The sequence below is a fragment of the Vollenhovia emeryi genome, unplaced genomic scaffold (genome assembly GCF_000949405.1).
Source record: "Vollenhovia emeryi isolate VEMERY1.0 unplaced genomic scaffold, V.emery_V1.0 DF939141.1, whole genome shotgun sequence".
NCBI classification, from domain to species: domain Eukaryota; kingdom Metazoa; phylum Arthropoda; class Insecta; order Hymenoptera; family Formicidae; genus Vollenhovia; species Vollenhovia emeryi.
Genome location: NW_011967225.1, coordinates 911,252 through 923,834, shown reverse-complemented (window position 1 = coordinate 923,834; position 12,583 = coordinate 911,252). Strand labels below are relative to the sequence as shown.

The following is a 12,583-nucleotide window of genomic DNA, read 5'->3' as shown; positions in this document are numbered from 1 at the left end:
CACGAGGCTCACGTGTGATAAACACAAATTCGAAGGAACAAAGGACTGAAGGGCCGTAACAGGATGTTGGAGGTGTCGGGATAATTTTTGTTTGAAATTTATTGCGAAAAGAAAAACTGCGCAAAGCACGTAACGACGTCGTTAACGTTCACAGAACAGGCCCGTAAATGCGAGATAAAAACTATACGCCACGTAACATAGTCCGATAACTAAATATGGTTATCGCGCGTGTAAATGCCATTGACGCAGGGGATGTGATGTTAACATACGTCAAGATTGCTACATGTACACGTATATACGTAAGACGCACTCGACGCCGGCGCTGCGTTCGATGTAAACCGCTTTGGCGTTTGCTCCCAGGTGGGATTCAACGTGGACTTGAAAAAAAAATCGGCCCTCTCGCCCCGTCTCCTCCCGCACGAGAGATGAGCGCGGTCGTCGAGAAAACGTGAGCATTGGCTGTGCGGGGCTTCTCATTCATCGCGTCGGGCCGTCGCGCACGTCCGTCCTCGATCATCGACTATTCTTGACCGAATCTCTCCCGGTGCGCTGCTTCACCGGCGCGTGATGCAGCGAGTGTTATGTAACAATCAACCGGCCAGTCACTTCGACGCGGCTACGTGAAGTGCGAGGTGTTACTTAAGAGTCACTTTTCTTTCCGCGATCGACGCTTGCGTTGGGGCTCACGTTCTCCCAATGAGAGATTAAAGAGGATTCCTGTAGCGCCGGGCTCCGATTCAAACTGGAATCGAATGAAAGCGCCCGAGCCTCTCGGAACTCGGTTTGATAAGTCTGAGGACGGGCGGACGCGCGATGGTCTTCCCTTTCTTATTAATAGACTGTCCAAAGTTTCGAAAGTCGACGAAAAGTGACTCTCTAAGCCTGGGACACCCTGTATAGTGCGTTTAATGCCCGATAACTTCCGGGGGCGCGAGTGATATGGTGAATCAAAAGGAATTCGTATTTCAGTTTGTAAAATTGATAATCGAAATCAACTTACTAAACAAGCCTAACAGCACGTAGAGATTTTGAGAATATTTGGGGGATATCGCAAAGTATAAGATACACACAGGCATTGCTCCAATATTAGGATATCCTTAGTAAATTCTTTTCGAATGTCGTTAGGGATATGAATCGATGAAGAGTAATCGATAGCGACTCGCTCCGTGGAAATATTCTCACTACGAACTAATCAACTTTTCGTTAAAAAGAACTCGAGTAACACAGATGATTATAAGCTCAAAAGCATTCACTTTTTATAAATTCCTGGCGTAATGCGCTCAAAATGAACTCACAGGAATTCCTTTCCGGCACTTGACAAAAGATTTCCTAGAAATATACCTTCTGACTTTTTATAATAAAGTAGAAAGAAGTTGATTGAACCTTTTTTCTGAATACAAAGAAATCCTTTCGTATTCGGAGAAGAACTCAGAATTGACGACATAGTAGCGAATTAGTTTTAAACTCTTAAGAATGCTTTTAAAATAGGTTGCTAAGAGAATTTTATTTTATAATTCGGATATTCGAAAAGAACTCCTTTTGGAATCTCCGTGCTGTTTGAGAATATATTAAGAATTTCTCAACTTGAAGATTCTTATTTAATACGTTCTCCATATATGAAATATATTAAACAATAAAATTTTTAAGACTCTGACGTGAAATCACAATTCGAAGGAATAGAGGATATAAGAGTGAAGGATGGAAGACGGGGAAATATATTAAATTTAAGTTTTTTATCTTTTTTAATATATATTTTTCGTAAAATATTTTTTAAGCATTACATATAATTTATATATAATTCATGTGAAATAGGAAAACCAATTTTTTAACAACTTCTCATCAGCTTAATACTTTTGATGCGAGTCTTACCGTTGCACATGACGACTACTTATTTATAAACGCAAAAAAAAGAACATTGTACTATTTACGTAACAGTAAAATAAAATTAAAGTAGAAAATATTAGATTGAGGGATTTATTTTCCCTTCTTTTTCTTTTGTATCGACAAGTAATGTCTTCAACATTCGTAGATTCAGATAATGAAACAAGCTAATCTTTTTAGTGTGTCTGATAGTTTATCAGTGAAAGGAAACATGTGATTTTAGATAAGGAAAAGAAACAAGGTCATTTTCTTCCCATGTGTCCAGCAATTCTATCAGCGAGAACAGAAAGAAGAGACGTAACGTTTTGACCGAAATTAATTCAATAATGGATCCTTGTTCTAACACAAAACCCATTGGAAAAATTCACGTTATGTTTACAAAAATAGTTTCTTCGACCACGAATATATGATACCGTCACATATATAGAGGAAAGTCCTCTATTATGAGATAGTAGGTTTTCAATGATAATTCTCTTTTCGCAACGATTACACGATTTAACAATCAATTTTCCACTAAACAGAAGATTTCACTCCAAGAGCAATAAGTTCATGATGGAACCAACAGATGATGCCTATTGATTTAGTGATAACTCCGCTATCACATATCAGGATCCTATCTCATAATAGAAGACTTTCCTCTATCCCTTCTTGCTCTAACGCGACTCAGTCATCACTGATCATTTAATTCTCTGCTCTCTCTCTAACTCTTCGACGTCTATTTTCCCCAGGCCAGGCGTGGAGTTCGCTATCGGCGCCTTGGCGGCGGTAGGCGCCGGCTTCTTCACCAATCCCGTGGACGTGGTGAAGGTGCGGCTGCAGTTGCAGGGTGAACTGGAGGCGCGGGGCTCGTACACGAAGATCTACAAGAACACCCTGCACGCCGCGTACCTCATAGGCAAGCACGAGGGCGTGCTGGCCCTGCAGGCCGGACTGGTGCCCGCCCTCGCCTTCCAGGTGGTGCTCAACGGCATTCGCCTGGGCGCGTACAAGTCCGCCCAGAGATACGAGCTGATCGTCGACAAGTACGGCAACACCGATGTCCTGCGGACCGCTCTGGTGTCCGGCACGGCCGGCTGCGTCGGCGCCGTCCTCGGCAGTCCGTTGTACCTGGTAATCGTCCACTCGACCGTCTCCGAGCCTCTTTTCCCCAGCGAGACTCGTTGATCGACGTCAAATTAACGTCGATTTAACTTAGGTTTCGACGTCGATCAACCAGTCATTTCTCGCCGGGCCATTCATCGAGACTATAAGGGCCTGAGCAGAACGGCTGTCTTTAGGGTCACTCAGAGTCTGGCCGACAGGCCAGTTTTGGCAAAATGATGCGAGAGAGAAAGAAATGTGCTTCCTCTCACTCTACATGACACATATGCTGTATTTGATTAGAGACCGTTGGCCAGTTGACCAGACTTTGATTATAGGGACTCTAGCGGTCTTGTACTATTAAGTAACAAGACAGTTATTGTGCGTTACTTTAAGACAACGATTTAAAACATAGAACATTGTCTTAAGAGTACAAGACAGCCATTCTGCTCAGGCCCTTACGCCCTAAATTGATTTTCTATTCGTCTATTCCTTCTCTTTGATTCGTATAAAATTACACGTACGTATGCTCCACCCGTTACAATAATGAGGACCTCAAAGATCTTCATCGTTTGACATCTGTCCGTTTGAGAGAAATTCATAGAACATTCCACGGATCGTTTGCGAAGCTTTGAGCAAAGTTACGAATAGACTGACACAAGAAACGATTACGTTAAACAGTACGGCCGCTCGCAAGTGAACATGTACAAATGTCTCTAGTCAAAAGTAGATTTAATAAAGGTACAAGATGCAAAATATCTTCGCTTAGAAATGTAGGTAATAAGAATGCCGGCGCTACACTTGGCGCGAGCCACGCGTGGACCTCATAATCTGATCGCATCACACTTTATTCCAGGTAAAGACGCAGCTGCAGGCGCAATCCGCGAAATCCATCGCCGTGGGCTACCAGCACAATCACGCGGGATCGTGGGGCGCCTTCAAGTCGTTGTGGATGGAGGGTGGCGTCACGGCTCTATATCGAGGCTGGAACGCCAACAGTCCGCGCGTATTCGTTGGCTCGGCGACGCAGCTGACCACCTTCGGACTAGCGTCGGACTGGCTGCGCTCATTAAATGTAAATAAAACCGCGTCTTGTCTCCAGACACCTTCCTCCTCGCACTGAGGTCTCGAATTTCCTCCGCTCGTCGAGGCCGGCCGGGCGGTTTCCAAAGGAATTTGGCGAGCAACCAGAGGAATGCCGATCACGCGTGCGGCGACTTCAAAAATATAGAATGATCTCAACGGCACTTTAGATTCCTCCTGAATCGGGGTGCACGAAAGGCGCACGATCGGCGATCCGGTGGACCTCAGTGCGAGACTCGGGGGTCACTCGACGGTACGGCGCAACGGAGCGTTTTTAATTTCTTTCAGATATTTCCAGATCGCCCGATACTGCAGACCTTCCTGGCCTCCGTGATCGGAGGTAGCTGCGTAGCCGTCACTATGCAGCCGTTCGACGTCCTGGCCACGCGGCTGTACAATCAACGTAAGTATACTGCGCGGTAGAGTCTACCGCGTCAAACGCGCGATTTACCGAAGGCCACGATTGTGTTCGTGTCATTAACAACTTGCAACAATGAACGGCATTTGCACACCCAGTGAGAAATGATTCGTCGAAACGGTGTCGATTCAACATCGTTTCGCCATCGATCGACGAGTCATTTCTCGCTGGGCAAAATTGAAGCAGCTCGTGTAAAGCAGCTTGGTCGAAGAGCGAATTCGCTCGGCAAGGTGTACAACATTCTTATCCGATAAAATATCACTTCCTGTCGCGTTCGCTCCGCTTAGGACTCATCTCGCGATAATACATTAACTTGGCATACGCGAACTATAAATACAATGCGGTGTATGCGCGACTATAAATACGAGCCTAACGCGCGTGACTATAAATATATATGCCTTGCGTAAAAGATTCGTCACAAGATTTCTCGAGGGTGACGTGAAACGCTGGATTGGAGAAAACGTTCGGAAATGTAGGTATCGGCGTATCGCTCTTAGCGCCGAATCGTTCAATAGCGTCGCGAATTTTATGAGGAAACCCAGCGAGATATGACTCGTCAATTGATGTCGAGTCGACATTAATTTGAAGGTGTCGATGTCGATTCGACATCGATCGACAAATCATTTCTCACTGGGAGGCGATTTTTATGCGCTTATTGCTGCTTTTGAGATTCGCCAGCCTAGCACTAAATGCATTTTGAACGTATGTATGCAAACGTAGGGACCGACGCGACCGGGAAAGGTGCCATGTACAAGGGACTCATGGACGGGCTGATCAAGATATCCCGCACCGAAGGTCTGACCGGCCTGTACAAAGGGACGTTCCCAACGTGGATGAGGATAGCGCCGCATACGGTTCTGTGCTTGGTGTTTTACGAGCAGCTAGATCTACTATACAGAAATTTTAGAACACAAGCCGATTGACGCTAGTTGCAATTATATTAATATTTACTCTAGGTATATGTGTATGCGCAGCGAAAATTTTGTAAGATTTTTTTTCAAGAACGTTGAACATTAAGTATTGCAATTCTATTCGGAATAAATTGATACGTAAGATACGTTAATACGTATTGGCAGTGGTCGCTCCTTAAGAATATAAACTTTAGAATTACGGACGTTACATTAAGATACTGTATAAATGTAAAAATCTTAGCCGCCGCGCGCGCTTCACTCGCGTGTACGAGATACCATTCTTACGTCATTGTTTCCGATGTTTACGCGATAAACTGTATACAAATAGTATATAAAAAATTCACATAGTGCACTCGCTCGAATAAATTACTTGCGTATCGGGAGAAATCTTTTCTTTTCTTTTTTTTAACAAATTTCTCCGCGCGATCGCGTGAAATCGCGTTGTGAGCAACGCGCGAAATGTCACTCGCGTACGAGTGTGGCAACGATTTGATTTCATTAAAAATCCATACAAAAAACGAAGCTTCCTCTATGAGGAGGCAAAAGTACCTAGGGTCTGTTCTTTACAGCCTGAACTGGCTGCACGGTAAATATTTACCGGCTGCACTAGTTCAGAGTTTATCTCTCTCCTAATGTAGAGGGTTTTAATGCAGCCAGTTCAGGTATAAAAAAAAACAGACTCTTAGACTTAACAAGCGTTTGGCCTACGCGGCGGGAATTGCATTCGGTCTTGATTTAAAACCTTGTGTCATGGCTGCCGCTATATCCGTCGTGCTGCGACCTCGCGTTTCAGGCAAATAGATTCTGTAACAAGTACCAACAGTTTTACACCACGCTGCGAACAGAATATCGTGCTGACGCGGAATAACAATGAAGCTGTACTACGTACTGATTGATCTGCACCAAGAACAGGGTGCTCCCGGCGAAGATCAGGAAGACGTACGGGCCGATCGCAGCCTGTAACGAGGGGAATACCATCCCGACGATGAAGTTCCCTCCCCAATTGAACACACTACCTAATGACATAGCGGCTGGTCTCGGACCGACGTCGAAGAGCTCGGAGCCGATGAAGAACGGTATTGGACCGAGACCGATGCCGTAAAATGTAACGTACGCCAGCACCGCGATGGTGCAGAGCCATGGCATGAACGAGGCTGTGTGCTGCAAAGAGACGTATTGCTTGGTCTCGCGAAAACTTGTACACACATGTTATCAAGACATTTCCCGAGGCGAAAATCTCTGTTACAAACGCTCGGATAAGCGTAGTATATATATACTTGTAGCATTTAAATATATTAAAAAGAGCCAGTGCTCCAACAGCTGCTTTTTGAAGAAATACGACTTTGGGGCACGTTGATGATACCGCAACTCATGAGCTGATTATAATTTGGGGCATTGAGAATATGACGCAGAGCATTGAAAAGCAGAAAACAACAACGAAATTGAGCGTATGTCGTATTTAATGATGACTTATACGACCTAGATTTTCGCCTCGGATTATTTTAAAACATCCGTCTACGTATCTTACTGAAGTATTAATAAACTTGTAAAAATGTTCTATTTTTACAACGCTATTAAAATTGTTCGCTTACGATTAGCGCGATGGAGATGCATAGGACGATAAGGCACCCTACGCATAAGTAACAGCTCAGGAACAGTACTTTTCTTCTGCTGAATAACGACATTATCGGCACGGAGATAACTGCCATCCCGATGTTTGCGACACCGGTGGCTAGAGTCGCGTATTGAGCACCGGTAATTCCCAGGCCGGCCCCGAGAAATATCGTGTTCGAGTAGTAAAAAACCGCGTTAATGCCAGAGAGTTGCTGACCGAATTGCATGAGGCACACTAAGAAGAGAGGCAGTCTCACGGCCGGGTCTCTCAACACACGCTTAATGTTCCACGTGTCGCTTGTCGATCTCATCGCTAGTTCCTCTCGCAGGCTAGCGATCTCGTTCTGCAGGAGCATTATGTCCATGTTGCGCAAACGACTGAGTTCTAAAAAGAATCGGAATTCGAAATGCAAGAGCAATTACACGTTCCGAGATGCAGATTGTCGGACGATGAAAAGAACGCTCGGATGATCGTTCGTAAAATCTGTACGCACCTTTAAGAGCCTTTCCCTGTTCTCTTCTAGTTATGTATAGATACTTCGGACTCTCTGGCAAAGCGATGGTCAGTACCAATGCAATGACGCACAGCGGTAAGAAAGATGCTAGCATTATGTGCCAGGATTCTGGAGTGCCCAGGACAGTGTTGAGCCCGGCGATCTGGCCCAGCAGCACGCCGCAGGTGATGCCCAATTGACACAAGACCCCGACGGCACCTCTCAATTTTAAAGGCGCTATTTCTGTCATGTACATCGGGAGCAGAGCAGTCGCTAGGCCGCCGGAAAGTCCTGCGAATATTTCGAAACGTTATACATCACGCGGATTGAAAAAACCAAATTGAAGAAATGAAGGCCCATACAATTGTCTTCGGCTAAAATTACGCCTGCCGTGTGCTTTCGCGTCGATTAAACGTCCAGTTAGGACGGGTAAACGGTTGAATCTTGACGATTCCTCGACTCACCGACGATCACTCGGCCGATCAGGAAAAGCTCGATCGAGTTAACGGTTCGCACAAGGAGGAACAGAACGGCTCCCAGGATCCCGCAAACATTTCCAACGCTCAGCGCGCCTTTCCGCCCGAATCTGTCGCTCAGCCAGCTAGCGATTAAGGATCCAGTCACACCTCCGACAAGAAAGACCGATACTATGGTGGACCAGAGTATCTGAAGCTCATAGCTGGACAACTGTACGTTATATCTTTCCCTGACACTATCGTTGCAGAACGATTGCATAAGCTGTAAGCCGAACATACGTCAGATAGCGTGAGATAACACTCGCGCTCGAGGGAATTGCATATTGGTCTACTACGAACATGAGCAGGATTGTTCATGACGCCTATGTTATATCCTGCTGGTAATGCTGACCCCAGGCAGCAAATGGCACCCCCCAGCACCAGCAACGGGGTCCATCCACCGGGATCGGTATCGTGTACATTGTTACATTCCTAGAAAAAGAAATTACACGGGTCAGCAATTATGTCACGTCGCGAGAAGAGTTTCTCTTAGGCCCGGGTGCACCGACGTCGCTTAACTTTAACTTTAGCTTAATTCACTCCTTGTCTCTTTCTAAAGGAAACGGGAAGAGACGAAAAGTGAATCTTTCTGATTCTTTTCAGCAAACACTAAAGTAACAGTATGTAACGTTAATATCACACGCTTGTTATATTACATTTATATTGATGTTATGTAACTATTACTTTGGTGTTTGCTAAATTAAAGCTTCGCGTAACATTTCATGTATTCGAATTAGTGCGAGATAATGAGCAGTTCTCTAGGTAATAAGAATGTTTGCCATTAGATTGATATTACATTTGTCGTACGACAAAATTTTTAAGTGCGTTGGCCGCAGAATAGAAAAGTTCTCGAGTCGCTTGAAAAGTTTGTCGCACGACAAATATAATATCAGCCTTAGAGCCGAATGAGACATCTGATCCTTGCTCATTTGCGATAAACAATTCGGACCGCAAAGGGTTAAAGGGCAACTAACGTATAATGGAACAATGAAAGGACTTCAAGTAAGGACCGGGAGGTAATCTTGGCCGCGTCAAAATATTTAAACGTTACACCAAACTACGATAAGGAGGGCGAACTTACGGACTTCCGTGATTCGCTGGCCAGCGATTTCACCCTGGATACATCGATGCACAGCGCGGACACGTCGGTCTCTGCAAGCACAAGGAAAAGGATTGCAGTGCACGTCCCTCCGCGTTCAAGGTCGCGCGATCAAATGCGTTGGGTGTGCAAAACTGAAGGGTGGACAGTGCTGCATCCCCCAGATTCGTTCGTTTCATTTTCCTCCCTTTTCCGTTTCCGTCGAGAGGACCCGCGCCTGAACGTGCATGGAAGACGTTCTTGGTCAGAAAAGGATAGGGGGGCAAAGGTGAGGCTTTTACCTATTGTCATGCCGCGCGACACGTGTCGCGGACATCACCGACGATGACCGCAGTGGACAGAGACGTTCGCCGTCGCGACGTACGTCGGGTCAGGTTGGGGTTGGCAGCGTCGCGCCGCCGTTCAACCCTCCCGTTCGTTAGGGGTGGTAATCTTACAGTTCGAGTCTATATTCAAACTCTGTCTGACCTTACCCAGAGAACACGCATGTCTTTTACGCCCGGTCTACAATGAGTTGTTAGTCGTTAGTCAGAAGTCGGAACTATAAGTCGGTCCTTTTTCTTCCACCCAGAAAGAAAAAGGATCAACATATAGTTGCGACTTCTGACTAACGACTAACGACTCATTGTAGACCGGGCCTTAAACGTGCATGTTCTCTGGGTAACTTCGGGCCCTTTTAAGCCAACCCGGTGAGAAATGATTCGACATCGTTTTGACATCGATCGGCGAGTCATTTCTCGCTGGATTTTATATAATTCAATCAAGAAAAACATATGCTTAAGATTATTTAAGAATAATTTTCTTGAATTACTGTGTTGTGAGTTTCATTTTTTCCGAGGCACAAGAGAGAAAAATACGAGAGATAAAGTTAAGGTGCAGCTAGACCAAGACTTGCCAAAAAATAAATATTAAATAACACGGGGCTGCGATTCTGACGGTTAAAACTTCAGCTGAAGAAAAAGAAGAAAAATAAGGATAAACGTTCATATAAAGAAGAAGAAAATATAATTTTTGGGCATACGTGGCTGAGGTGTAAAAATTTTCCCGGGTTTCGAGTTACACGTTTGTTCTCTGAAGAAACCTGCGGAGCGTTTTTCTAAATAAAAATTTACTTTCTTCCCCACATTCTCTCGTTACTCTCTGCATTTTTTCTCTCCAATTCTAATCGTATATCTGTTCGCTATGAAAACGCAGAGAGCTCGATGGGAAAGAAGCTTATTATAATTAATGAAGTTTAATAGAAGTTAATAAAAAAGTGTATTTAATATTCTTTAAAGCCAGTCTTGCTTTCCCGGACACCTTGTACGTTGTACTTTCGCGCGGTTACGCAAGTGTGTACCGTCGGTGTGTTCCAACGAGGCGTGACTCGCGAAACTATGGAATTACTGTCGATTCGTAACAAACGTTCAAATGCAAATAAATGCGAACGTTACGTAATAAATATCGAAGTTTACAGCTACTTAGTTACATCGCACCTTAATTACACATCTTTTAAACTCTTCGCATACCTCTGCTTCTACACTTTTAGAATCCTGAATATCTAGACCTGTCTCGTTGTAACAATAAAAGATCTACATACGTCCAAAATTTATATTTTCTTCTTCTTTAAGTGAATGTTTAGCTTTATTTCTTTTTTTTCAGCTGAAGTTTTAACCGTCAGAATCGCAGCCCCATGTTATTTAATAACACGACATACGCGGTGTCGAACCTTGAACCAGTCCACCTAAAAATAGCAACGGAACTGGCCGTACGATGACGAAATGCACGTGTTTATCGCCCGTGGCCAATGACATTATTTCCAATTGATATTTTCCATTTTGGTTTTAATAAAGCCATCCGTCGGATTTGATTCTCGCAACGTAATTGATATGTTCAAATTCTGGCCGCTGCGTCATTCTGTTATTGATAGGGTAAGGTGATCAAATTGGGATCAGGTGGTCAATTCTGTGTCTTACACTCTAGTGAAAATGCTAAAAATGAGTAGCCTTATCTCTTTCTAACTGTCCCCGTAAAAAAGAGACAAGTCGCTCACTTTCAGTATTTTTCACTATGTTGCAAGGTACAGAATTGACCCCCTGAGGGTAAAAAAAAGGGACAAAGCTACTCGCTTTTAGCATTTTCACTATAGTGTAAGATACAGAATTGACCCCCCAGATACTAAATGCGGATCAAAAATTTGATAAGTTGCTAATAAGCGACGTAAGAACACGTCGATGCCTTTTACAATATCGACAATATAGCACAAAGTAAACGAGCAAAATTTAAGCGAGTTACTTCAAAATGTCGCTTATTACCGACTCACCAAAGTTTTGATTCGCATTTGGTGTCACCTTATCCTACTGCATCGTCACGAGCAATGACAGTTCATTCTAACAATATGCACAATAGAAACTAGATAGAATTTGCTCTCGATCCCAGTAAGAGAAACTTTATAAGCTTTGGTACAAACCACAAGGATTGTTAAAACAAAAATAAGTGAGTTAAACGGTACGCACGTAACAACAATAATTATTAACGTTGTAAATTGTTATTGTCGGTCGATAAAACATCTGGTATTTTACGCGACCTCAGTAACAGTCCAGAATGTGGAGTCCCCGGAGAATCTTTCGAATTCCGGTTCTCCAGGCGACTCCAGTCGACTCCTTGCCACGTTCGCATTTCGTATTTCTTATTTCCCACCTCGGGGCGTACCTTGATTCTCGTCAATCGTGCCTTTCATCGTCCGACGCGTCCAGGTTTCGCTGCGGTCGCGAAGAGACTCCCGAGCGTGCACAGTATCAACCGCCGTCGACGTGGACTGCGGTCCGACTAACAATAAGCGCCACTGCGGTTCTTTCCTCGCCTTTCGGCCTGCACCGACGTTGTCACGGCCGCGTACGTACACTGGCTGACGATAGCGATCGGACAGCCAGTGCTGTAGTCCCGTTTGATTTGGGCAACGTGCGGAGGCAACGTCCACACGTAGACACGAGATAGGCGCGCGCGTATAGAACACAGAAGACTCGCCCCGTGAAATCTACAAAGTAGATCAAATCTCGCAAGTGTTGAGATATTTGGAAATTTAATAAAATAAGATACAGTTACGTTCGCACATTTTTTAAATCGATGCCAGCGAAGTGCGTGCGGTCGGAAAAATTATTTTTTCGAAACCGTCACGTAATCCAGAAGATTCAACGATCGTTCCGGAAGAGAGTCTCCGTTACGGGACACTTTCTTCAAAGCGCGAGCGTAAATTAATGCAACCTCGTCGCAGATTTTTTTTTCACCACTCTTGGACGACCTGTTGGTCACCAACGTCGTTTAACTTTGATCTTAGTTTAATTCATCCTTGTCTCTTTCTAACTGTCCCTTTAGAAAGAGACAAAGGATGAATTAATCTAAGATTTTAATTAAACAACGCTGGTGAAAACCGGGTTCTGAGTTTCGCTAAAATACGCGTACGCAAAACGCACATTGTCCAACCGTGAATTTCAGTCTGTATTAAGGCC

General features: G+C 44.4%; 2 protein-coding genes across 7 annotated transcripts in view; one reads left to right on the top strand and one right to left on the bottom strand.

Annotated features, from left to right (window-relative positions):
• The first annotated feature begins 6 nt into the window (after window positions 1–6).
• On the top strand, window positions 7–5,530 carry LOC105566963 (solute carrier family 25 member 35-like). Of its 4 annotated transcripts, XM_012021426.1 has the most exons (6): window positions 7–968; window positions 1,648–1,724; window positions 2,610–2,991; window positions 3,818–4,036; window positions 4,333–4,447; window positions 5,183–5,530. In XM_012021426.1, coding segments are annotated over exons 2-6 (921 nt in total). In that variant the 5' UTR covers window positions 7–968; window positions 1,648–1,722; the 3' UTR covers window positions 5,386–5,530. The 4 variants fall into 4 exon arrangements, with proteins under 4 accessions (XP_011876816.1, XP_011876813.1, XP_011876814.1 ...); XM_012021423.1 differs by lacking the exon at window positions 1,648–1,724 and having other exon boundaries at window positions 7–448; XM_012021424.1 differs by lacking the exon at window positions 1,648–1,724.
• Window positions 5,386–12,583, bottom strand: part of LOC105566964 (solute carrier family 2, facilitated glucose transporter member 1-like) — a 10,452-nt gene continuing 3,254 nt past the window's right edge. The window contains exons 2-9 of one of the 3 annotated variants that reach the window (XM_012021427.1): window positions 11,787–12,111; window positions 9,078–9,148; window positions 8,297–8,428; window positions 7,946–8,219; window positions 7,482–7,772; window positions 6,966–7,372; window positions 6,263–6,534; window positions 5,386–6,177 (exon numbers count right to left, since the gene is read on the bottom strand). In XM_012021427.1, coding sequence (XP_011876817.1) covers window positions 6,078–6,177; window positions 6,263–6,534; window positions 6,966–7,372; window positions 7,482–7,772; window positions 7,946–8,219; window positions 8,297–8,428; window positions 9,078–9,148; window positions 11,787–12,111 — 1,872 coding nt within the window. In that variant the 3' untranslated portion in view covers window positions 5,386–6,077. Of the gene's footprint in view, window positions 6,178–6,262; window positions 6,535–6,965; window positions 7,373–7,481; window positions 7,773–7,945; window positions 8,220–8,296; window positions 8,429–9,077; window positions 9,149–9,376; window positions 9,580–11,786; window positions 12,112–12,583 lie in introns of those variants that run through there. The other 2 variants (XM_012021429.1, XM_012021428.1) reach the window with 2 other exon arrangements.

Excerpts from the sequence above, each read along its gene's own strand:
- LOC105566963 (XM_012021423.1), top strand. The coding sequence starts at position 216 with ATGGTTATCGCGCGTGTAAATGCCATTGACGCAGGGGATGTGATGTTA. Across the intron at positions 449-2,609 it reads AGCGCGGTCGTCGAGAAAAC|GCCAGGCGTGGAGTTCGCTA; the intron begins GTGAGCATTGGC and ends TATTTTCCCCAG. Across the intron at positions 4,448-5,182 it reads CACGCGGCTGTACAATCAAC|GGACCGACGCGACCGGGAAA; the intron begins GTAAGTATACTG and ends ATGCAAACGTAG.